This window comes from Acomys minous (genome assembly GCF_964271855.1).
Source record: "Acomys minous genome assembly, chromosome: 2".
NCBI classification, from domain to species: domain Eukaryota; kingdom Metazoa; phylum Chordata; class Mammalia; order Rodentia; family Muridae; genus Acomys; species Acomys minous.
In genome coordinates this window covers 3,497,600-3,522,500 of record NC_140484.1, presented here as the reverse complement: position 1 = coordinate 3,522,500, position 24,901 = coordinate 3,497,600, and the positions used below count along the sequence as shown (strand labels likewise).

General features: G+C 41.7%; 1 protein-coding gene across 6 annotated transcripts in view; it reads left to right on the top strand.

The window, feature by feature from the left end:
• The window catches only part of ATRNL1 (attractin like 1), a 566,124-nt gene that overhangs the window by 15,771 nt on the left and 525,452 nt on the right, over nucleotides 1-24,901 (top strand). For all 6 annotated transcript variants that reach the window (XR_014782800.1, XM_084800216.1, XM_084800215.1 and 3 more), the window contains exons 2-8: nucleotides 2,207-2,290; nucleotides 3,334-3,447; nucleotides 5,121-5,249; nucleotides 9,079-9,287; nucleotides 14,652-14,826; nucleotides 17,936-18,023; nucleotides 23,127-23,382. Coding sequence is in view for 5 of the 6 variants with exons in the window: in XM_084800216.1 (XP_084656342.1) it covers nucleotides 2,207-2,290; nucleotides 3,334-3,447; nucleotides 5,121-5,249; nucleotides 9,079-9,287; nucleotides 14,652-14,826; nucleotides 17,936-18,023; nucleotides 23,127-23,382 (1,055 nt within the window). In the remaining variant the exon portion in view is untranslated. The remainder of the gene's footprint in view (nucleotides 1-2,206; nucleotides 2,291-3,333; nucleotides 3,448-5,120; nucleotides 5,250-9,078; nucleotides 9,288-14,651; nucleotides 14,827-17,935; nucleotides 18,024-23,126; nucleotides 23,383-24,901) is intronic.

Genomic DNA, 24,901 nt, shown 5'->3' with positions numbered 1-24,901 from the left:
ATTTCAGTTGTTATCGTTTTCAGTACCAACATTTCGAGAATATCCTGATGCAACTTAAAAAAAACTTTTCAATTAATTATCCCAAATATAAATATTTTTAAAAATGTATACATCAAATAATATTAACAGAGCATTTTGATTCTGTCTCTGTAGCTCCTTATTTCATTATCTTGCTGGTTATACTTGGTTATCTTTTAACGTGCATATATTTATTTTAAGAACTCTTGTGCGTAACTTGAGGCCCGGGATAAGGTTCTTGGCACCATGTCAGGCAGGCTGTAAGCCTTGGAGTTTTCTGTATCCCAGGTGTTCACCCGGGGAAGGGAGGCGTACTTCTTGTGTGAGTCAGGGTTCCTTAGGGAGCAGAGCTGATAGGGTGAACCGGTAGATATCTATGTATCAGTGAAGGCTTTATTGGAGTGGTTCGTGGACTGTGGGCTGAGAGTCCGACATTAGGGGTTTCCGGTTGTGAAGGACGTGTCTCGGGGTCCAGTCTGGTGCTGGGGTCCACCTAGCGGCTAGAGACCCGTCAGTTCCCAGCCCACCTCGGAGTCCTGATGTGGATCCGACACCAGGGAAGGTCAGGATCGACGAGCTGGCCCATGAGAGCGAGGGCAGGCAGACAGGTGGTGCAGGCTCCTCCTCCTCCTCCTCCTCCTCCTCCTCGTGTCCTTTAGTGCACTGCCACCTGGAGTGGCCCCGGTGTACCCTGAGGTCCTCTGACCTCAGATGATCTGGGTTCAGGGTGGCTGTCCCACTTCAGATAATCCGGCCAAGAAAAATCCCACACAGGTGTCCCCAGCGCTGGGCTTTAGTGATTTCCAGTTGTAGGCAGGTTGACAAGTAAGATGAGCAGTCGCACCTCTGGTGCGCCATCACTCAGGGGACACGTCATGGTCCTGCAGGGCTGTGGGACGATGCTTTCCTTTTGCCTTCACCATCCCCTAGTCCGGACCAACAAGGACACACTTTTTTTTTTTTTTTCAGTTTCTTTGGGACAGAGAGATCTCCAGCTCGAAAGTAGCATTTTGTGCCCGGTTCCTCTTAAATCATCTGCAACTTCTGGGCCTTGGCTTGGTCACTGGATACAGCTACCTTTAGAGTTGACGTGCGGGGGTGGGGGATGGGGTGGCGTTGGTTAGAATTACCTCACCTGCCATGATTGGAAGTGAAACACTACTAGCAACTAGCCTGCTATTTAAGTTGTACTTTATTTTTTCTCATCTGTAGTACATGATTGCTATTTTATAGGTTTTTGAGATTTTAAAATAATGTATTATCTACTTATGGTAGTATTTGATTCACTGAAAATGTTTGTTATCTTGAGAACATAAGAATTTGTCTGTAACTTCTCAGCATTTTTTTCTAAGCATAAATTTGTTTATTACCAAAATCATTTGAAGGGATTGTAAAAGGCTTTCAAATAACGTTACCATTGACTGGCTTGTTAACCTTTTTGATCTCCTAATGTTTTTAAGACTCCATGTACTTACTACATGGAAAATTTAATTTTATTTAAAAGTAGATTATGACCCTGATATCTGGGTATATAGGTATGTCTGTTTATGTGACTACGAAAGAAGCTGATGAAGCAATTTGTCTGGAAGTAAGCGCATCTCAATTTTTGACTTAAAATCTGATGTTTTTCTAATTGCTCTCTACTTTAAGTATAAACAGAAAAACATTTTGATGTACTTCTATTTTTTAAATGGTTGACGTTGGGTATGAATGTAAACTAGCAAGAGAAATGGGTAAAGATACAGGTCAGGGGTGGGGAGGACGAGGCTGTACAACGCTCTGTGCACCTCAGCTTCCTGGAGAAGGACACACGGTGGTTTCTCACTCTGAGACCTGCACCGCTCGGAGGGCGTTTAATATTCCTCCCTTTGCCACAGCCTATTTTTTGTGAAGATAAATTTAACCTAATCAACATTTTGTCAAGACAGAACCCCTCAGTAAAATATTCAGTTTTCTCACTGACTTTTCCTACCTTGTTTTTGAGATGGCCATGGTTTGTTAAATTTGAGGAAATTTAGGCTAAATATCTTTTCAGTTGCAGAGAGAAAATTGTCTTAGGTTGTCATTATAGCCTTCAGTTTGTAAACTGTTAATGTCTCATTTTTTTTGACTTAATGATTTGACTTCTCATACAGGGCTGCCTTAATTCTGCCGTAAGGTAATTGTTTTCATGATTTTTCTTTTTTAGGTTAACAGAACCTTCTGGATATTTAACAGATGGCCCAATTAATTATAAATATAAAACGAAGTGTACATGGCTAATTGAAGGCTAGTAAGTATACAGTTTGAGTTAAATAAGTTAATTTTACTCTGAGATATTAAAGTATTAGGTAAAATGACTAGCTACATATATTTATTTCCTTTGTTTATTGTTGGAACATATGTGTAATTTTATGAAGTTTAAGAATGTAAATCAAACTGCCTTCCATTTGTGGTGTAAGAGTTAAATATGTATTTTGATTTTGAATTACATTATCATAGGAGTAAACACATTAGGCCTCTTGGCTGTTGAGAAACATCTTATTAGGAAGTTAACACACTCTGTGGGCCGTATAAAACATTCCGTGCTGGATTATGCTGCTGGAGATACCTTTCAGCATTGCAATTCTAATAGCCTTTTTAAAAGCTTTAATTGTTCTAGGGATCTTTTGAAACTATTTTCACATTTTGTAACATTTTGTGACATTTGTTAGCTATTTACTTCGGGTACTTTTCACAGTGAGGAGTTTTGGTTATTTAAACTTTAGGAATTCCTAGGTGCTATTTTATGATGTTTAGGCTGTATTTGGAGAGCCACACTTCTTGGATTACTTTGACAGTCTTTTTAGAACCACAGCAGCTATTTTCTGCTATTCACCTTTACTCTTTGCTTCTTCAGAGTGTATCACTATCTAGAGAAAAAAATTAAAAACCTGGTATCTCCACTCAAATGCTCTGGATCAGGGAGGCCAGTTGCTTCTGAGTGTTGGACTTTTGTGAACAACTTACTCAAGTACAGCTTGACGAGATAGAATGCATTCATGTTAGTATATAACTCAATATGGTTTCAGTAAAAAATTAGGTACGGTACATAACTTCCGGCTTAATCAAGTATGTAATGCTTTTATTATTGACTGAATTTTTAAGAAAAACATATGTGATAAAGAGATATATGTATTTCAAAACCTGTACCTTGACAGCATATCAGCTTTTCTTCAGATGGTTTAATGATTTGTAGAAAAATCATTTTTACAACACTACTATGTCTAATTTTAAAAGTATTATTTCTATATAGTTTATATGAATTTAAATATACCCCATTTTTTTTTCTTCCAGTCCAAATGCAGTGTTAAGGTTAAGATTCAATCATTTTGCTACAGAATGCAGCTGGGACCATATGTATGTCTATGACGGAGACTCAATCTATGCACCATTAGTAGCTGTTCTTAGGTAAGTATCTGCTTACCCAATGACAAACTTACTGACAGCCACAGAAAAGTAAATAACACAATAATTCATTTATTTGCAGAATAATTCATTTATTTGAAGTCTACCCTGTTGATCTGCACTCAAGCATTGTTGTTGTTTTTTTTTTTTAAGATTTATTCATTTATTATTTATACAGTATTTTTCCTGCATGTGTGTATAGGCCAGAAGAGGGCACCAGACCTCATTGTAGATGGTTGTGAGCCACCACATGGTGGCTGGGAATTGAACTCAGGACCTTTGGAAGAGCAGACAGTGCTCCTAATCTCTGAGCCATCTCTCCACCCCCCCCACCCCCCACCCCCGCCTTTTATTTTAAAAAGAGAAAATTAACTTGTGGCCTCAGTGAGATTTGAACTCTCAACTGCTGACTTATAAGACCAGTGCTCTAACCCCTGAGCTATGGAGCCAGCCACCTGTACTCAAATTTATGGTGGTTGTTGATGCTGGATTTCAATGATTATTACCGTTCGCTTTTTGTACGATGACTTGGTGTGTGCACAGTAATGTTAACATGGCATAGATGAGCAATCTGCACTCCAGGAACTCTAGACTTCTCTATAAATGCTTTTTATTTTCATCGTACTCAGTTTATTCCTTTAACTTGGTTCAAATATGTTTTTATAGATGTCTGTCTAGAGATACTTGGGTGAATTCAGGCTGCAAATAAGCAAGTGTGTGTATTTTTATAGTTGGCACATACCGTTTAGTTCTACTTTGCTAAGGAAAAGCATTTATTTTAGAATTATAATGCTAGGTATGTATTTAGTACTCAGCCAATGTGGAAGCTATTTCATCTAATTACCCAGTCAACACCAGAGGCCTCCAGAAGCCCGGAGGATGCCACAAGGAATAAGGTCACCCACTGTGACAAGTGTGGACATCAAGGCCTGGGGTAGGATGAGACTAGAGGAAGGGTGCAAAACTGTCCTCACCGTAGACACCAGTTAGAAGTTGGGGTTGGCGCCATCTTTTTTTCCCCCTGTCTCTTTGGCCACAAAGTCAGGTAATTTTTGACAATTTTCAAGAATGATCCACAGAACCAGCAAAGTGCTGTGTATTGTGTCGTCTCTAGTACCAGGAATAGAAATTGGAATGCTGGAACCAGCCTAAAGAGCGACACAGACCGAGACCAGAAGGATGAAAAATGAGCATTGTGATGTTAGCCGGCGTAGGCCGTCACCTGGAGGCTCACCTGAGCTTCAGGTGTCTGGTCGTTCCGCTATGTAGGCCTGGTTGTCTGAATCACTGGCCGTGAGGAGGCCGGGTACAGATCCCTGCTCGGCCTCACCCCAGAGGACTCCCACTCTCTAATCGCACGGTTGATTTTTCTGGAGTGACCATCCAGGGACAGTAGGAGGAGAAGCAAGAGGAAGACCAGGAGGAAGACCGGGAGGAAGACCGGGAGGCAGAGGAGCAGGAGGAAGGGGAGGAGAAGTGGGTGGTGGCGAGAGTCCGTGTTAGCGCGTTTCCAGCAGTAGACCTCACGGGGTTAGAAATGCGCACGCTTGGTATTTGTTCTCCTGCCAGCTTTCCCTTCTTGCGTGCGCGCTTTCGGAGTCGGACAATGTTTTGAGCATGTTTTCCGTGCAGAGTCACAGCGGATGCCCACATCTCTCAATTCTGATCTACTTTAGTGGCCTGATCGTCCCTGAAGTGAGGGGCAACGAGACGGTGCCCGAGGTTGTCACAACGTCTGGCTACGCGCTGCTGCACTTTTTTAGCGATGCTGCGTATAATCTAACTGGATTCAACATTTTTTATTCGTAAGTATTTGTTCTGTTTCACCTAGTAAAGCATTACTAACTTATATATGCATGTCCTATGTAACAGGGATAGGTTGATGTATTGAATTTCAACTTATATAGGATCTTTTTCTAAGCTATAAATATATATGTATATGTATCTATATATTATATAACTTAGATATATTGCCCTTTAAGTCAGATTTATGATAATTTTCAAGCCAGGAGAATCTTGTTGTGCAGTTGAAAAGCTAATTACAAGTTTAAAATTGTTTAAGTAAATGATTACGCAAGCCAGTGCTAGAGTTGTCTGCACATGCGGCGGCACGGAGGTGGGGTTGCATGGAGCCCTAAGCTGCCATTTCGTGCTCTAAAGGAGTTTACTTGTAACTTGAAGAGGCCCGCAGGGACTAAAGTCTTGTGGTCCCTCTGTCCCAGGGACATCCTGGGGCCATGGCCTCTCTATGGGAGTTAATCCCTTTACACCGGTTTTGCGGTGAGGGTGAGTGATGCTCTCATGTACACTTGAAGAAGTTGAGGCATACGAGACGAACCATCTGGCTATCCTGGTCATTCTTCTAAAGTAAGGAAAGCCGCACTCATGGAAGTGGGCTGTGTGTCTGACACTTTGTACAGGACTTTCTGCCTGTGGAACCCTCTGGGGAATAAATAGACTATTTACCTCTTTAAACGTTGGGGGAGACTTCAACAGTCAATCCATCCAGGGTTAGGGCGTTTTAGTTGGGACGTCTATGTTCAGTGCCATTGCTTGTCTTAGATCTGCTTAAACGAGTCCTGTAGTCGTCATTTAATTTCCATGGGTCTCTAAAAGTTTGTCCGTTTCTTCCAGCTTTCCAGTTTATCGGAATATAGGTTCCCAAGTACGCTCCCAGGGTATCTGTTATACTGCTTTTATCTTCCCCTCTAACTGTATTGTTTTGAGTCTTCTCTCATTATTTCATTAGTTTCGTTAAGGGTTTGTTAGTCTTGCTTATATCTTTAAAGAAGCCATCCTGCTTGATTTATTCTTTATATTGTTCATTTCTGTTTTATTAATTTTATTAATTTCCATCTACTCATTTTGCCTATTGTTTGTTCTTTTTTTTTTTAAGATTTCAAGTTCTGTTCCATCATTAAGTTTTTTTGAGATTTCTATGATTTCAACAAATAATATTTATAACAATAAATTTATCCCTGATAACTGTTTCCATTTTAATTCATAGGTTCGGACATACTGAGTTTTCCTTTTGATTTGATTGCACGAGTTTTAGGATTCATTCTGGACTGTGTTTCTTAGTCTCTATGATTTTTGCGTGCTGTCGGTACTCTGCTGATTTCCACTCATTCCTCTGTGATCAGGGAGAGTCCAGGAAACCGGTCCACTTTGCTGGTGTTTGTTAAGGCCTGCCTTGTGTCAAAATGTTATCTATTCTAGAGAAGGTTCCCACGGGCCGCCAAGGAGTGTGCAGGCCGCAGTGTGTGGGCCAGGTCACCCTCCATGTCTCTTAAGTCATGTGATGTGTAGCGCTTTTGTCTGATAAGTCCTTGTTGGATTTGGTCTGGGCGACCTGCCTGCCACTGAGTGGGATGCTGACGTCACCGCCTATTAGTGTTGACGTCAGTCTGTGTCTTTACATTCAATAGTATTTGTCTTGTGAGGCTGGATTTACTTCTTGATATAATAATATGTTCTTGGTGAATTTTTCCCTTAGTCAATATGAAATCACCTTCTTGCTGCTCTGACCAATGTCGCGTTGACATCTGCACTGTCAGGTGTTGGTATAGCCGTACACGTTAGTTTCTGTGACCCTTTAGGGATCTGTGTGCTTGCTCAGTGCTCACTCACAGGTTCTGTAGTTTCTGTTTATTGAGGAAGGTTTTTGTTTGTTTGTTTGTTTGTTTGTTTGTTTTTAGTTAGGAGAGATGGTTTTGCTGAGTTGGTGGTAGTTACTGTGTTTAAGAGGCTGAAATGTGTTACTCTCTGTGCCCGCCTGGCTGGTTAGTCCCTGTGAGAAGTCCACAGGACTCTGCCTGGTTTCCATGTACACGACGATGCTTTCCTCCCACAGCGATCAGTATCCATTGCTAGCTCGATACTCTTAGTACTGCTTCACCTGAGCGCTCGGTGCTTCACCTGAGCGCTCGGTGCTTCACCTGAGCGCTCGGTGCTTCACCTGCGCCCTCGGTGCTTCACCTGTACGCTCAGTGCTTCACCTGTATGCCCAGTGCTGCCTGTCTTTGATGTGGGGGCTTCTTCTCTGGCCCTGACTGATGTGCAGCATCCCCTCTATGTCTGACGTCTATTTTCTTCTTATATCGGGAAATTTCTCAGCGTTGACTTTAATAAGTGTATTTTCTATGTGCTTAGCTTCTACTTTTTATGACCGTATTTGGCTTTAAAGTGGCGTCCCACAGCGGTGCCTCCCGTGCTCCACGTGTGTGGGCCGCGTGTTGATGAGTGTTTGGTTTCGTCTATCTCATCTTTAAGTGTTGGCGCTCTGGTGCTCTACCTGATCTGTTGACAAGGTTTTCCTAAGTTTTTGTATTTGATTTAATGAGTTTTCATTTCACGATCCCTGTTTGATTTTTTTCCAGTATTTTTATCTTTTTGTTCAACTCTTAAATCAGCTTTGCCATCTTACTCAGCGAGTTGTGGCTTCTGAGCTTACTCAGAAGTCTGTGTTCTCTCTGATTTGGTTCAACATACTTGTTTCTACTTATGTAAAAAATATTTTAATTAATTGATTTATGTGTGTGGGTGTTTTGCTTGTGTACACATGCATGCCTGGTCCCTGTGGAGGCCAGTGATTTTAGATGCCCTGGAACTGGAGTTACAGAGCGTTGTGAGTGCCATGTGGGTGCTGGGTACGGAAACTGAGTTCCCTTGGAAGAACAACTATCACCTGAGCCGTCTCTCCAGCCCCTTGGCGTATTTAAGTCTAGAAGTCAGGGGTGAAGTAATGAGAGTTCTCAGATGCTTTTAGAGGAACGGACACAGAGCAACCTGTCAGCTTCTCTTCTCTTCCCTTTTTTTTCTTTTCTTCATGACGATAGAAATTGCTAATGAGAAAAAAATTCCACCGGGAATAAAGTACTTAAAATGCCTTTGAGCCAGCAGTTTACTTTGAGATTTTTAAATACTATAATGTATCCAAATATGTACACAGGGGGAGAAAATACATAGCAGAGTGCAATTAGTTAAAAGGTATTGAAACAAAACGAGATGAACATGTCCTGTATGAATCCGTAAGTGGCAGCATGTGTCGTAAGGTGTTAGAACTAAGTAATTTCTTGGTTCTCTTAAATGTCAGGAGTTTATAAACATCTCTCTTTCTTAAAATATATATTCAGAATATATATTTATGGCTTGGAACATCATGGTTGGAGATGTACCAATGTTTCAGAGGACGAGTGTAGTCCTTGGACACTGGATTGTGTTAGCAGAATATGTTTATTGGATGAATTCAGAGTAACTGCAAAGAAGGAACATGGATGAAGATGCGTGAAAGGGAGACTGAGGCAAGAGGCAGCCTGGGCCATGACTGAGACCCGGCACTAATACCGGGGTGCAGCCTGGGCCATAGACCGAGACCCGGCGCTAACACCAGGGTGCAGCCTAGGCCGCGGACTGAGACCCAGCACTAATACCGGGGTGCAGCCTGGGCCGTGTACCGAGACCCGGCGCTAACACCGGGGTGCAGTGCAAACAGCTGAAGCCACATTGTGAAACTGCATTAGTTAATAAGCACAAATGAAAACTAATTCTACAAAAACAACCCGAAATCCAGTGAAGATTTTCCTGGATTTGGACATATGACTGATATGTGAGCATGTGAATTATGTTTTATAGAATCAACTCTTGTCCTAACAATTGCTCTGGTCACGGGAAGTGTACAACGAGTGTGTCTGCGGCAAGCCAAGTGTACTGTGAGTGTGATAAGTACTGGAAAGGGGAGGCCTGCGACATCCCTTACTGCAAAGCCAACTGCGGCAGCCCCGACCACGGCTACTGCGACCTCACAGGAGAAAAGCTCTGCGTCTGCAATGACAGCTGGCAAGGTACGCGTGTGGGGTGGGAGCGGGAAGTCCACATGCATTTGTTTTAGTTTGCGCACCCAAGTCTCATATTTCCTGGGGGATGGGGGCCGGGGGTGGGGTGAGGGGGGGGAGGGTGCGTCTAAACTAACAGTTAACTTCTTAGTAATCTGCATTTTCACAAATAGAGTTGGGAAAGACTGGTCTACATGCTGTTTTAGGGATTAAGTGAAGTTACATGTTAAACTTAAAATTGTGGGGATATAATCGTTATGATCTTCTATAATCTTCTTGTTGACTCTGCAGAGCTTAGATGACGTCACTGGAGTTATTATGTGGTGTGTTTAAATTTGCTTCATAATCGGTAACATAGTGTACTGCAAAAATACATGCTGTGTCACAGGGATAGGAGAAGTTTTAAATATTTTTCTTAGGAAAGACTGACCTCTTGTGGCTATTTTAAGAAAAAACAGACTATTTCAGGAAATAAAAGTTTATTTAGCTGCCTGTTGTAAAAAGTCAGATTCCTGGAAGAGAATTCTAAAGTCTTCCATCTGTCATTAAAGATTAGTTTTAAACCACACTGCAGAGTGTTAGGTCTTTCATGAGCATCTATAGTCGTCTGTTTCTTGTTGTGGAGTTAAACTGAGGGGTAATATAGTCATCTATCTGTTCGTGTCTGCTTAGCTGACTGCGTTTGTGGAGAAGCTTCTTCGTGCTAATCTATTACTTTTTTGGCTGAGGGAACTTTGATGCTCACGTGACATAATTCAGAGTTACAATAAACAAGTGTTCTTACAGCACAGGGCAGCGCAGGGGTGGTAGTTCTCTCTGCGCTCGCCGAGTGCCACCCAGACACACGCTGCCTGCCGGGGGGTTGCTCAGTAAGCAGGTTTTACAGTTTACATCCGTGACAGGTGCGAACTGTCTGTCATGCGCTTATTAGTGACAGGGCGGTGTGCGTTAAGTGGTTAGTTGCTTGCAAGTTTTGTGTCCTCAGAAAGCGCTTTCAGACTTTTTTCAACTTAATATTTGAAACTAAGATATTTTTCATTTTCTATAGTGATTGTTGCATGAAAATAGTAAAGTACAGCCAAAGAAATAAAGGCATGGCTTATATACAGTGCTTTCCAAACTGAGTTTTAACTGCTGTATCACTTCAATAGTCCTGAAAGCAGAAGTGGACTGTCTTTGTAACATTCCCTGCAAACATCTGCCCATTCTGTCCTCGTTGTTGCTGCTCTTGCTTGACTGGCTCCTCTTTGGAATGTTTTATTTTCCGAGGGTGATGGAGACATGAGCCACAATACTATTTTCTTAAACTTCTTTTATAGTCTCTTCTCCATGGAAGCACTTTGTAAACTTACGGAATCTTATGGGTCTCAGTCTGTGAGAAAGGGGAAACCAGTGCAGCCTGTGTCCACTCTGCTGAAACTGGTGGCGCGGGGAAGCGCACATGTCCACCCGACAGCAGTGGGCAGGGCCACCCAGAGTGTGGCCAATGCATGGGAGGAGCCTGGGCTTAGGCCCCACCCCCCAGCACTCCCGGTTGCCTCATGGCGGCGCAATGTGACTCCTGCTCAGCCAACACCGATTCCCTTCTGAACTTGCTCATTTAATTCTTTCTTTAATCGTCACTTTTCTCTTTTTACTGCTCAAGACATTTTCGGAGTCACAGAGGAGTGAGTGTGCTTTAGGCATAGAAGGCACCATTAAATCCCTGTCTGTCTTTTCCTGTAGAAAACACCCAAATGAACCAAAAGCTGAAATGGCTAGAGTGTAGAAAATATCCAGTGTGACATTTCTAAAAGTAGACAACTTTATTGTATAATTTAATTTTTTTATACTACACACTTGGCAAAGATAGGTGCATACGTGTGAAGTTGACTGCGGAAAGGGTAGACACTTGTATGGACTCATCTACTTCCATGACTTAAAAAGCATTTAATTCTTGGTACAGTTTACTGTTCATAGCAAAACTGAGCAAAAGATACAGAAAATCTTCCCCCACGTCATCGTGGCTCTCCTTACTAACAACATCAGCCAGAATGGTACATCTGTTCCAGCCGGTGAACCACACCAAAGAAACATCTTTACACGAGAGTTCTGGGTTAAATGGCCAGGTCTGCGTATTGGTTAAAGTTCCGTGACTTCACCCATCCTGACAGTATAACACAGAAGAATGTCTCTGACGGAAGAGTCTCCACGCATCCGGCCTCTTCCTTTCCTGAGCTGCCGGCAGCCTGTGACTGTCTTCCTGCCTCCATAGTTTTGCCCTCTTCTGGGATGTGGCATGAATGTGCCTGGCACAATGGGGCACATTCTGAGAACTGTCCTGCTACACACTCTAGTAGTGTGCAAATTAAGATGGGTGTGCTCATCCTCGGTGGTGCAGTCTTCAGTGCCGTGGTTGGGTATATGTGGTTGATGGCCAGATTGTTTTGTGATCGTGACTGTAGCAGAAATTATACAGTGTGTAGGCTTTAATGAGTAGCTTTTTTAAAAACTTGAAAATATGTGTTTAAGTTTCTCTCACGCATTTGAATGACTTATAACTCATCTCTTTTTAGCATGAATTATGTCCATTGCGTGGCTGTTTCTCTGTTGATTTATTGATACCTTTTGGTTGCTTCCTATATTTTTAAGATAAATGTCATTTATGTTTTGAAATAGGACTGTACACTGTAGCTCAGGCTAGCCTGGACCTAACTCACCAGGTAGTCCAGGTTGGGCTCGCATTTGTAGTGATCCACTTATCACAGACCCTTGAGTGTATAGAATTTTAAAAAATATTAAGTCACATCAGGAAAAAAGGTGTTTTGGAAAACACTTAACTCTTAAGTTTACTTATAAAAATTGGATGAAGAAAATATTTTTAACATAAATAAATTTAAAGCATAACAAATTCGCTTTATGTTAACATTTAGAGAATAGTGAATTTCAGAGTGGCCTCCAGCAGTTCTGCAGGTTGGATGTCTTAGATCATAAACGAGAAAGATGGGGTCTTGGGGAGGGCCGTCTTCCTGGCCCACAGGTGGGTGCCTTCTGTTGGTGTTTCCTGTGGCCAGGCTAGAGCATCACCCCACTTTCTCATCCATCACTTGGGTGTTAGGGCACCCCGCCCCCCAGGGATTTTGGAGACCACAGCAACATCCAGTCTGTACCATGGTACTTTTTAGAGTGGATAATTCCCACAGGCTCTTCAATTTACGAAGAAATTCATCCCTGATCAGTTAGGGTCATATTTTAGGTTTGCCCGCTAACTTCATTTTCTTTATAAAGACACATTTACATTTATCTAGGTCCTGGGATGACAACTCTATAACATGATTTTAAAACATATCATAGTATTCTCTGTTTATAGGTGGTGTCTGTTTGTGTTCATGTGAGTATGTGCGTACCTATGTGTGGAGGGCAGAGGCCAACACTGGGCATCTTCTGAGGTGGCTAGTTACTTTATTTTTGAGATGGGCTAGGGAGCTCTCTTACCTAACTGGAGCTCATCAGTGGGCGAGCCTGGGAACTCCGTGGCTTCACTTTTCCTTTCCCCCCCAGTGCTGGGGTTATTGCAGATGTGTGTCATCACAGTCAGCCTTTGTGTGGGTGCTGGTGGTCCTGACGTGGAGCCTCTGAATGGCACAGCAGGCATGTTAGCCACTGAGCTGTCTCCCGCCCTGACATAGTATTCTTCAGGCCTGATACTGTAGAGACATGCCCTTCTAGGAGGCAGACATTTGGTAATAGCTCTCAATTTAATAATATCTTTTTTAACTAAGCTTAATGTATTTTACTGGCCTATAAAATTTGCATTTGTGAATAATACCTGAAGATTAGACATAGTGTTTAGGTATTCTGTGAATATTATACCAGGCTAATAAAATGGGCAGTTTAGCTTTTGTGCCTGGAATAAATGCCAACCTGTGTGCTTTCCTTTCTGTTTCACTGTTTTAAATGTCTGTGTACATAATCTTGATGGCTGTGATTATCCAGAAATAGGTCTCTAGGTGTTAAAGTTGTTTTTTTTTTCATGAGCACATGTCATGATAATACCAACGATTTCCAGAATGAGTGCCGCAGGGCTCCGTGAAGGCATGTGTGGGGAAACGACCCTTCCCTTTGCGTTCCAGCCACACTCTAATCACTTTGGAATAGTTTCCATATCGAGATTCCCTGTAAACTTCATTTTAACCTCATTACACCTCAAGATTAGGACGTTGAAAACCACTGATTTCTGCTGGAACAAACAAACAAACATACAAACAACAAACATACAAATGGCTCTTTCATTATGATGACATCATTTAACTAAACTATAAGAACCATTTTCTTAGAAAAGATTTAGAATGATGATTACCAGCCATATGATTCATCGTTCATAAATTTAGATATTGTAAGGATGGCTGAAATGGAGAAAGGGCTGCGGTAGTGACTCTGTGAGCCTAGCTCACAAGCAGAACATTTCGGTCACTGTAGCAAGAGCATCTCAGTGGAACTGGAAGGTAGCACTCCACAGAGACATTTTCTTGTCCTGCTTTTCTTATTTCTTTCTGGAGAATTACAGATTTCAGTATACATGTTAAATCATAAGTGGAATGCTGGCCATCACCTGTGTTTACCGGATCTTTTATTGCCAGGGGGGGAGTCTTGCCTCAGTTTGATGGGTGGTAGGGATGGTTCTAAAAGGCTGTAGTTTTGAAGTAGTTTTTATTTTATTGCACTTTATTTTCTTTTGTTGATATATGAAGCTACCTACTGAAGCCAGTTTGGTTCTTAATAATGTGGTTCTTATTTTCACATTTGCTTAATAGTTTATAACTTATAAATGATTTGCATATATTTTGTGAGAGACTAAAATTTTTCAATAGCAATTGTGGGTAGATTTTTATTTCCACTTTGTACATGAAGGCTTCATGATGGGCACAGTAAGCGGATTTGTTTAAGGTCACGTCCTTATTGGCAGATCCAGGATTTGAGAATGTTGCTTTCCACTTTAATATTCTAGTAGCAATACTAAAGCAAATATGAAATCTCACGTTATTTAAGAAGCTTTTTAAATACATTACGATAGAACATGTTAAAATCTGATTATATTTCCCTGTTAAGACTTTATTTGCAAGTTATATTTCAGACATTTGTTCTTGAGGGAAGGTTTTGGGACAGAGGCCTCACTATGAGGCTCAGCTGATTGTGGTCAACAGCCCTTGAACGGTCAGCTTTTCCCCTCAGCTTCTCGACTTTAGAGGCATGCACCACCAAGAATGTCCATACTGAGACATATGTTACATTTTAGTGTGATGATCATTAGATTCTTAAATTCTCTCAATCTGTGTAATCTGCTTCTGTGACATCAGATCTCTGTTTAATCTGGTGCTCGGTTTGTTTTTACAGGTCCAGATTGTTCTCTGAATGTCCCCTCTACCGAGTCTTACTGGATTTTGCCCAACGTTAAGCCATTCAGCCCCTCTGTGGGTCGGGCTTCCCATAAAGCAGTTTTACATGGGAAATCTATGTGGGTGATTGGAGGGTATACGTTTAACTACAGTTCTTTTCAAATGGTTCTGAAGTAAGTATTTATTTTTAGATTTTTATAATAAATTAAGTTTTATTGTCCAAATATGTAGAATGGTAATTTTTGTGATAGTATATACTTGCTAAAATTGAGAATATTTATGAGAATCTGCAATCAGTTTGTCCACAGTCAACTATTTGTCATTGTACATTAGGGTTTGTTTTATATAAAAATTTTATTACCTGTTTAGAGTGTTTTAAATTAATTTAATATAAAGGTAGGCTATGCCTGTGTTGGCAAAATGAATCCTGCTACCTTTTAGTTTTTAGAATGAAATATAATTTTATAAAAAAAGAATAATTTGAGTTTTTTCTCTGTAAATTTTAATATACCTGAATGCTTTCTTAGTATATACTTTGATCACTTTTTTTGGGATAAACAGTGCAAGCAGTATAAAATCGGTCATTTCCTTGTGGCCAGTGGCCTGGGCTCTGATGATTGCAGTTTATAAATTAATAACAGAATAAAGCAATTACAACCTGAAGAATCATGTGATTGCCAATGTTGTTCTCGGAGTGACAGTCGTATTTGCAGTTGTAATGTACTGTGGGTACCCTAAATGGTGTGGGGACAGTCTTACAGTAGAGCACTGCAGAAGCACGCATGCTCTTCCATTGCTTGTGCCTCTGAAGTGCAGATTAACTGGACATTTTACTGGTAACCCCATCTCTTCACCGTATCAGTCTTGCTGATTTTGACGACTTAAAAATTCAGAGTATAAGAAAAGCTTGCTTTAGAACTGTAACTAGATATATCTAGAATTAAAACATGAAATAAAGTAAGTTCTGGAAGGGCAGGAGAGATGGCTCCGTGATTAAGAGCACTTGGTGCTCTTGCAAAGAATCTAGGTTCACCTCCCAGCGCCCACTTGGTTGCCCCCAACCATTTGTAACTATGTAACAGTTCACCTGAGATGACCAGTCTCTGGAGCGAGTTCTCACCTTTGTGAAGATAATGAGAGAAGGCTGGCAGAGGAAATAAGCATACATATCATCAAAATTAAATTGTATACACGTAGACAGAGAGGCTGCTAGGGGTCAAATTATAATTGCCAAACGGGAGGGAGCGACACTGGTAAGTCAAGGAAAGTTTCAGGAGAAAGTTGTAAAAAGAGCAAAGACTTGAAAAAGGAAGTGAGAACAAAGGCCTTGAAAATACATGACGGTGCAGGAAGGTTAGGAAGCACCAGGGGAGCCCATGTGACTTATTAAGAAAGAGCCAGGCGTAGTGGCGCACGCCTGTAACCCCAGCACTCAGGGAGGCAGAGGGGGTTTATCTCTGTGAGTTCGAGGCCAGCCTGGTCTACAAAGGGAGTCCAGGACAGCCAAGGCTACACAGAGAAACCCTGTCTCGAAAAGCAAACAAACAAACCAAAAGAAATTTGTGAAAGGACAGAACGGTGTTGAAGGGGAGGACAGGGGAGACAGAGGGAGGAGTGAGGGACCGACGCGCTACACGTGTGCGAGTGAATCTCGCGAGGCTTTGAGCGCTTGACTTAGGACAGAGGGGGATGGGGAGGAAGAGGAGAGACAGGGATTTAGTTGGAATGAGTTTTATATAAAGAAGGGAAAGAACTGAGCCCCACTGGAAGCCTGGGAGGGAGAAGAGAAACCAGCAACCAGTTTGAAAAGGAATGACCACAGGGTTAGGGAAATCAGCCAGTCCAGGCTCTCAGAGGGAAGTGGACACGAGGAGTAACGTGCCACCCACATGGAATGTTGGCCGCCAGCCAAGTCAGGCGAAGCAATGGCCCAGGATCGGATCTGTGACCCAGAGGTCTCAGCGGGTTTTCTTCTTCTTCTCCTCCTCCTCCTCCTCCTCCTCCTTCTCTTCCTCCTCCTCCTCCTTCTCTTCCTCCTCCTCCTCCTCCTCCTTCTTCTACATACATGTTTGCTTATTTAATAAGACAAAGGGAAAAAAGCAAATGACATCCCCAAAGGGATGAGGGAGTTGTTGCGGTATTCGGGACCATGGAGTTCCTCTGTGACAGGGGTCACTGGGTGTCTGAACTGCAGGGCTAAACTTCCGAGCTGCAGCCAGACTCAGACCCAGTGTGACTGTGACACCGTTCCACCTGGGACTCTGAGCCCCAAGCACCCAGTGTGACTGTGGCACCTTTCCACCTGGGACTCCGAGCCCTAAGCACCCAGTGTGGCTGTGACATTGTTCCACCTGGGACTCCGAGCCCCAAGCACCCAGTGTGGCTGTGGCACTGTTCCACCCGGCACTCCGAGTCCTAAGCACCTCAGGTGCACAGGTTAGGACGTCAGCACTCATAGCCCTAGAATCTGGAAACCAAACTTCTGTGTCACGTAATACAAGACTAGCTGACTTTCCAAAAACCCTTTATACCACTAGATTTATTTTACACAACTTAAAAGAATTATTCGCAAGTAAGTTATATTTTTGCATAGTAAACATATAGTTCCTGATGAATTAACTTTTCCAAATAAATATGTATAGAGGGTAAACATAAATATTAAAAGCAAATGAGTATTGTAAAAGGGACGGAATTTGTATCTATTTCCAAGAAAAACTGGAATTTATTTTAATTTGAAAGTTAAGTGTTCATTATTTTTAGGTTAATAAGTTAATTGCAATTATAAGATACAATTAGACTAATTGTGGAAATGAATGGCCTACACAAGTTCATGTGTCTCTTTCAAATTTTTAAAATTTAGAGCTTTAAATGTGTGTGTGTGTGCGTGCGTGTGTGTGTGTGTGTGTGTGTGTGTGCGTGTGTGTGCGTGTGTGTGTGTGTGTGCGCGTGTGTGTGTGTGCCACCTGCACGCCTGGTGCCTGTGGAAGTCAGAAGAGGGCACTGTGTCCCCTGGACCTGGAGGTACAGATGGGTCCCCTGCAAGTACAAATACTCCTGACCACGGAGCATCTTGTATATCGTATGTTTAAGTGATTAAACCTTAAAGTACACATTTCACGCCTGAAGCTTTGTTAATGACTTTTAATATGGTCCAAACCTTGTTAGTTATGCCTCCTTTTGAATTTAAAGAGAATTTGAGTTCAAGTGAAGAAACACACACACAAATTAAAGAACTGAAGAGGAATTTTAGCTTACTAATATAGTTTATGTTCTTGCTTTTAGTTACAATTTAGAAAGCAGTATATGGAATGTAGGCGCTGTATCCAGGGGGCCTCTTCAGAGATATGGGCATTCTATTGCTCTATATCAGGTAAGTCTTCTGCTTCAAAAAACGGGTTTGTCTTATGAATTTGTGTTAGAGAAACAATAGGTCTCAGATTTCTTTCAAACACTCGCTGAGAATGGTAGCTCCTAATAAGGAGGCTCACGAGGAGGAGAGCTGGTCGACCAGCATTTTAGTACATTGTTTTATGTTGGGCATACACAGCAGTGAAGGTGGAGGGCTTTTGGTGGTGTCCCCTCCCACACTGGTTCATTTGTTTGTTTATTTCTGGGACAGGACTCTGCTAAATATCCCAGGCTGGCCTTGAACTAGCTGTTGCCCTCACATTTATGAGCCTTCTACTTTACTCTTGGGTTCTGAGAGCATAGCATGCTTGGTTATTTTATGATATTAGTAATTTAATTTGTCGTGAAATATGCATCAACTTATTGTTTGAATGATGTTTAAGTGTAGAGGTCAGGGCATTGAGTGCATTTATATCATGTAATCACCACCCCCATTATCTTCATATTTTGTTTTAGTTGTAAAACTGCGACATTAATTATTTCACCCTCCCTCAAACTCCAGTTAACTACCAGCTTACTTTGGTTTTTGTGTTTGACCACTGTAGATATCGATTGTGAGTAGAACCAGACAGCATTTGTTCTTTGCCATTGGCTTGTTTTCCTCAGCATGGTGTCTTCAAGTCTCATTCATGTTGCAGCACAAATAATATTCCATTGTATGTGTATGGTAAAGAAATCCATGCGCTAATGGGCACTTAGATTGCTTCCACCTTTCGGCTACTGTGGCTGTCTCTTCTCAGTTCTTTTAGATGCATTCTTGGAAGCAGAGCTGATGAACCATGTAGCAATTCCATTGGATTTTTTTTGGGGGGGGGGCGTGGGAACTAATATACTGTTCTGTATCCTGGCAGCATCATTTATGTTAGTGTTTATGGTTTCCAGTTTCGTTCACAGCATTACTAGAAGTGTTTTCTGTTTTTTGTTGTTGTTGTTTGTTTTTGTTTTGTGGATAATCGGCCCTTGGTGATAATAGAGCTATTACTTTATGATTTGTAGTTCCCTAGCAATTTGTATTGTTGCATAGTTTTTGTTTGTTTGTTTTCTTTTGGAATCAGTGTCTCATTGTGTTGCTCTGGCTGGCTTGGAATCTTGTACACCAGGTTGACTTTGAACTCACAGAGATCCACCTGCCTCTTCCTGTAGGATTAAAGGCATGGGCCACCATGCCCAGCTGCTACATAGTCTTATTGGCTCTTTGTATATCTACTTTGCAGATGTGTTTACTCAAATCGTTTGCCATTTTAATATGGCTTGTTTTTGCCATTAAATTTTAGTTCTTTGTGTATTGTTATATTAGCGTTTCAGCAGATACACGATTCCTAGATGATTTTTCCTCTTCTCTGGTCTGCTCACTGTTACAGTGTTGCTCCTTTGTGTGGGGAGTTGGAGATTGACCCTAGGGCCTTACGCCTGCTAGACATGTGCTCTAATTCTGACCTATGTCCTTTGGTGGTGCAGGGGATTGCACTGAAGTATGCACAGGTGCTAAGCACGTGCTCCACCACTTAGCTGTGTCCCCTATTAGCCCAAAAGTTCCAGGCTTATGTAGTTACAGTGTATTTATTATTATTTTTTTGTGTTTGGTGACATAAGAAATCATTACAAATGAGCAGCAGGAGGCTTTTCCTTTATGTTGTCCCCCCCACCCCCAGTTGAAGCACTTTAGATTTTATGCTTGTGTCTCTCTTCCACTTTGGGTTTTGCAGACAGTGTAATTTAAAGTTTCATTCTGCCTCTGGGTAAATACTGTCTTGGAACCCTTTGGTGGAAAGATGGTCCTTCCCATTAAACTAAGTAAACAAATGCCAGCCTGTGTCTGGGCTCTGTGTTGTGCCTCATCGGTCTGCATGCTTGTCTTTATCCTGTTATCGCACTGCTGCGGAGTCTGCACTTTTCATGACCTTTGGAAGTCAGAAAGTATTAGACTACAAATTTGTTTTTGTGTTTAAAGGTAGTTTTGGCCATAAAAGATCACTTCAAAGTTCTATGAATAGTAGTGTAGAGTTTTATTTTTCAAAAGAAGCATATATATATATGCTAATATACACACACATATGTATATATATATATATACACACACACACATATATTTGCAATTTAGACACTTAAAAATTTTAGAGCTCAAAATAATGGGCTTTATTAATATATTTTCTTTTGTGTGTGTGCAGAATAAAGGGCGCATAGAATGGGAGAGGATCTCTGTCAATTATACATCAGATAGGGAATTAACAACAACGATCTTTAGAAAATTCTAAAAATTGAACACACATCTAGAATTCATCCACTTAATGAATAGGCAAATGAGTTGAACAGACAAGCTAAACGTGGTGTGTGCCTGTGATCCCAGCACTTGGGGAGTTGGCAGGAGGAACCTGATTTCAAAGCCACCCTCAGCAACATAGCAGCTTCAGACTAGTCTGTGCGACATAGAATCCAGTCTCAAAAAACAAACCTTAAAAAAAAAAAAAGAGGAAGAAGAAAAGTAAAACTGGTTGATAAACACATGAAAAAATGTTTGTAATTCTTGCTCATCAGGGAATAATAATGTAATTAAAACCACCCTGAGATTCCATCACCAAGGAAAGCAGCGAAGGGCTGGGGAGGCGCTCAGGGCCTGAGAGGACTTGCTGCTCTTGCAGAGGATTTGGCTTCCCAGGATCCATGTAGAGGTTCAAAATGATCTGGAACTCCAGTTCTGTGCAGTCTGACACCCTGGTCTGACATCCAGAGGAAACAGGAACACATGCAGTATGCATGCATGCATACATCCATACATACTGTAAATGTTGCTTGTATCCCCTCAGATGAGGGGAAGGGATGGGTGTAGTATGCATACAGTAAGGTTCAGCTTCGTTGTTCTGCATGTATCTCTTTTCCCACATCATTTGTTATAAAGAACATTCTTTTCCCTTCAAGTAGTCTTAGCACTTTTTGGTGAATCTGTTTATTGTCTGAGTATGCCTGGGCTCTTCTTTCTGTTGTCTTTGATTTATGCCAGGACAACACTGTATTAAGTGTTAAGGAAGTCTCTTTGCTTTACCCTTGCTATTACATATGACCTTCAGAATGACATTTCTGCTTCTACAAAGAAGCCAGGTAGAGTTCTGCTAGAGCGCGCTGAGCCTGTGCGCTGACGTGGAGGTCTTCATCGTCTCAGGGTTACGTCTTCTGATCCCCCAACGTGGGGTAGCTTTCCTTTTGTAGCTTTGTAAATTTCAACTGTGTTTTATAATTTCAGTTGTGAACTCTTCTGTAAATTGATTCCTAACCGTCTTTGACTTTTTGGTGTTCGGTGTCATTGCTTCCCTAGCTTTGCTTTTGGATTGTTGATTCTGAGTGTGTAGCTGAATTTACTGGCTAACTCTTCATTTCTTAGGATCTTTTATATAGAAGGTGATATAATCTGCTGATAGAAATAGTCTTCCATTCTGTTTTATCTGGACTCTTCATAGTTTTTGCTTCTTTGCCCTAGGTAGGCCTTTCAGTACAGTTTTCAATAGAAACAACAAAGTAGGCAACCCTTGTCTTATTCTTTGTCTTAGGGGAAGTCATCCTGCATTTCACCATTAAGTGTAATTTTAGTTTAGTGTTTTCCTTAGGTAACCTTTATCAGATTGAATAAATCATCTTCTTAGTTTGCTGAAATATAGTGCTCTATTCTGTTTTTGTGTCACCTGTCTGAACCATCTGTGGATGAAATTAATTGGATAATTTATAAGTGTTGTAAAGGCTGACCTAAGGTGAGCTGAAGGTATGTAATATGGTAATAAAATATACTTTGACGTACAACTGTCAATGTTTTTGGTGAATAGTGGTGGGAAACAGTTTATATAGGTGACATAATTAAAACTCAGATCATTCAGATATCGGAAAGACTGTCCATGGGTGATGCCACTCAGCTTACTCTGTCCTGTCAGTACTTTTGGAAGTTGCTTGCCTGCACTTCCTTCATATTAGATAACTTTCCCTTCTGGGGTCTCTGGTGGGCTCGAAGACTAGATAGCCACAGTGTTAATATAAATTGACTTAAAAACTTTAGACATTAGGATAAGAATCAGTAGCATAGGATAGTGGAATAATTTCTTAAAAATTGTTAACTACAAATAGACTGGTCCTTGTAAATGTGACTTAACGGATGATTCTTATTTTGCTGTATATAGCTTATTTTATTTAATAGGAAGGAGGAGATGAGGGAGAGATAAACATGTTTTTTTGTTTAGATCACAAGTAGGGGATGAGAAAAAGACTTGTGAGAGAGCAGGTGATGTTTATCCCCCTTAGAAGTCGAACCACCATGTGGGGGAGATTGGTTGTTAAGCAGCTGAAAAACATCCTTGAACAAATTCTGAGAGGAGGTATAAATGTGAGCCAAAACCAAGAGGCGGGGCCTTTGGAGAACTTGGGATAGTTCTGGCTGTTCATCTCCACTTCGAGACGCTTCTAGAGAGAACCACTTGAGGAAAGGCTTTGGGGCTCCGGGCTCCAGCTGAGGTTCTGGGTTCTGGTTGCTCCAGGTTCCAGCAGAAGAAATCCTGCTGATTACACCAGGAGAATCATTCCTCGGAACTGATATCCTTATGTTTCGTTATTGTGTTCTTTAATCTTCTTTTCCTATTGCTTAGGTTAGTCAGATTATGAGTGAGGTACTCTTGGTTAATAAACTCGTAGTAAAATATATTTGTTAAGAAAACTGAGCCTACAGCTGACACTGGCACTTTTCTGGTGTACAGGAGCTGCACATCGTAAGACCACTGCAGTCTTAAACATTAAGTTCCCGATGCATCTCATGTGTTTTCCACTCACATCATCTCAGTGTCCTCTTCTTGTATAGAACAACCAAAGATCTACTCAGAAGAGTATATAATGTGGACATTTAAACTAAAATACATCAATGCAACTTTTTGAAAGCATAGATACGTTTCCCCTTTGGTTATCTCTGGTGCCTTCCCATTAGCCTTTTTATAAGAAAGGACTGTCTTAGGTGTGCTGTGAGTGTTTTCAAACGTTGATGCATGCTGACGAGAATAGCTGTTTGTTCACTCATGTGTACGTGTTGACTTAACAGGAAAACATCTTTATGTATGGAGGCAGAATCGAAACAACTGATGGCAACGTCACTGATGAGCTGTGGGTCTTTAACATCCACAGCCAGTCATGGAGCACAAAAACCCCCACAGTTCTCGGACACGGCCAGCAGTATGCCGTGGAGGGACATTCAGCGCACATCATGGAGCTGGACAGCAGAGATGTTGTCATGATCGTGATATTCGGCTACTCTGCGATATATGGCTATACCAGCAGCATACAGGAATACCACATCTGTGAGTTCCTTTAAAGGTGTAATTTCTTTACTGGTTGGTGGCTGGGAGCATTTTTGTTTTTAAACTTCTAATTGCTTGTCAAAATGAGAAGTTATTTTAGATTGGAATCAGAAGGCAAGGACTAATGCTTTTTGAATGTAACCTTTTTTATTAGGCTAGATTTTTTTTAACTTTAATATCTGGGTACACCCCTGGCCAGGTGAGGGGGGAATGCTGTTAACACACCCACTTTCCAGCTCACAAATATTTATGCGACATTCCAATAGATGGTGCTGTCTCCTTGGATTTTTACCTATGAGCTGAAATTAGCTTATGTCTTTGTATTTCATGAGTTTTACTATTTTAGTTCTTTGTATTCTGCTCTTAGTCTTAGTGCTGGGCCGCTAGTTACTTTAAGGTAGGTTGTCAAGGACAAGCTGTTGGTTTTTGAAAGATGTGTGAAAGTGGCCTGGTCAGTCTGGGCACGATTTCCTATACTGGTTTTTTGTTTCTGTAATTTTTCCTAGTACCTTCCTACAATTGCTTATGACATTTTTAAGTAGTGACAACTTTTTTTGGTTGTTATTTTTAATTTGTCTACAAATATTTATGTTATAGTTGCCATTCAAACGTAAGAATATACTCATTTCTGTGGTTGTCGCTCACTAATGAGCTCCGCTTCTTGGCTTTGGTGTGAACAGCATATGCGACCGTACGGCGTCCTTACACAGCCTGAGTGAGACCGCTCTTGGCCGCGTTAGTAGCTAGAGTGTGCGAGGAGATGCCCTTCTTCCTGCGGTGGCGGCCCTGTGCCCTCCGGACAATTGCTGCGGAGGCAGGACGTGCTGCGCCTGCGCCTGCGCAGTTCCAGTCCTGGTCCCTCCGCTGTGATAAGCTGGCTTCGGGCCTTACACCTTAGCCCCACACTGTCACCTCACTTTGCAGTCATTATTTCTCTTCCGGTCACCATTTGTCTCCTAGACTTAGAATCTTTGTCTAGCACATAGCAGCGGGTATATTTTTCACTTAAATATCCACAGAGATACTTTTAATATCTGGCCCGGTAGTTCGGTGGTTTCTCTGCCAAAAGCCTTGTTTTCTACCCTGCTTAACCTCTGCTGATGCCACCCTCTTGGCTTCGTCATTCGAAGACCCGTGGTGAGTCACGTAATGTTTATTACCTTACTTTTCAGGCATTACTGATTCTTTCAGCTTCCTGTGTGTAGCACCCAGACCTCTCATCGCTTTCGGGCCATTCCAGGTCTTTAGTCCTTTCCTCTGACCTCCTTTTCTGTTGTATCTTAGCCTCTTGTGCACTCTCCTAACCCTGCCTGTTTGACGTTCACAGTCACAGATGTCACACCACCCTAGTGTCACCTGGACACGTGCCGGCTCGGCTCACTCTCTCCCAGTTTTCCTAGATTCCTCATGTCTCTCCTCCAACATGCAACTCTCGTTCAAACAACATATGTGGTACACTTCATGTTCTTAGAGCCTTGTTCAGACGTGAAGCGTGGTGGTGCCATTACTTTGCACGGAT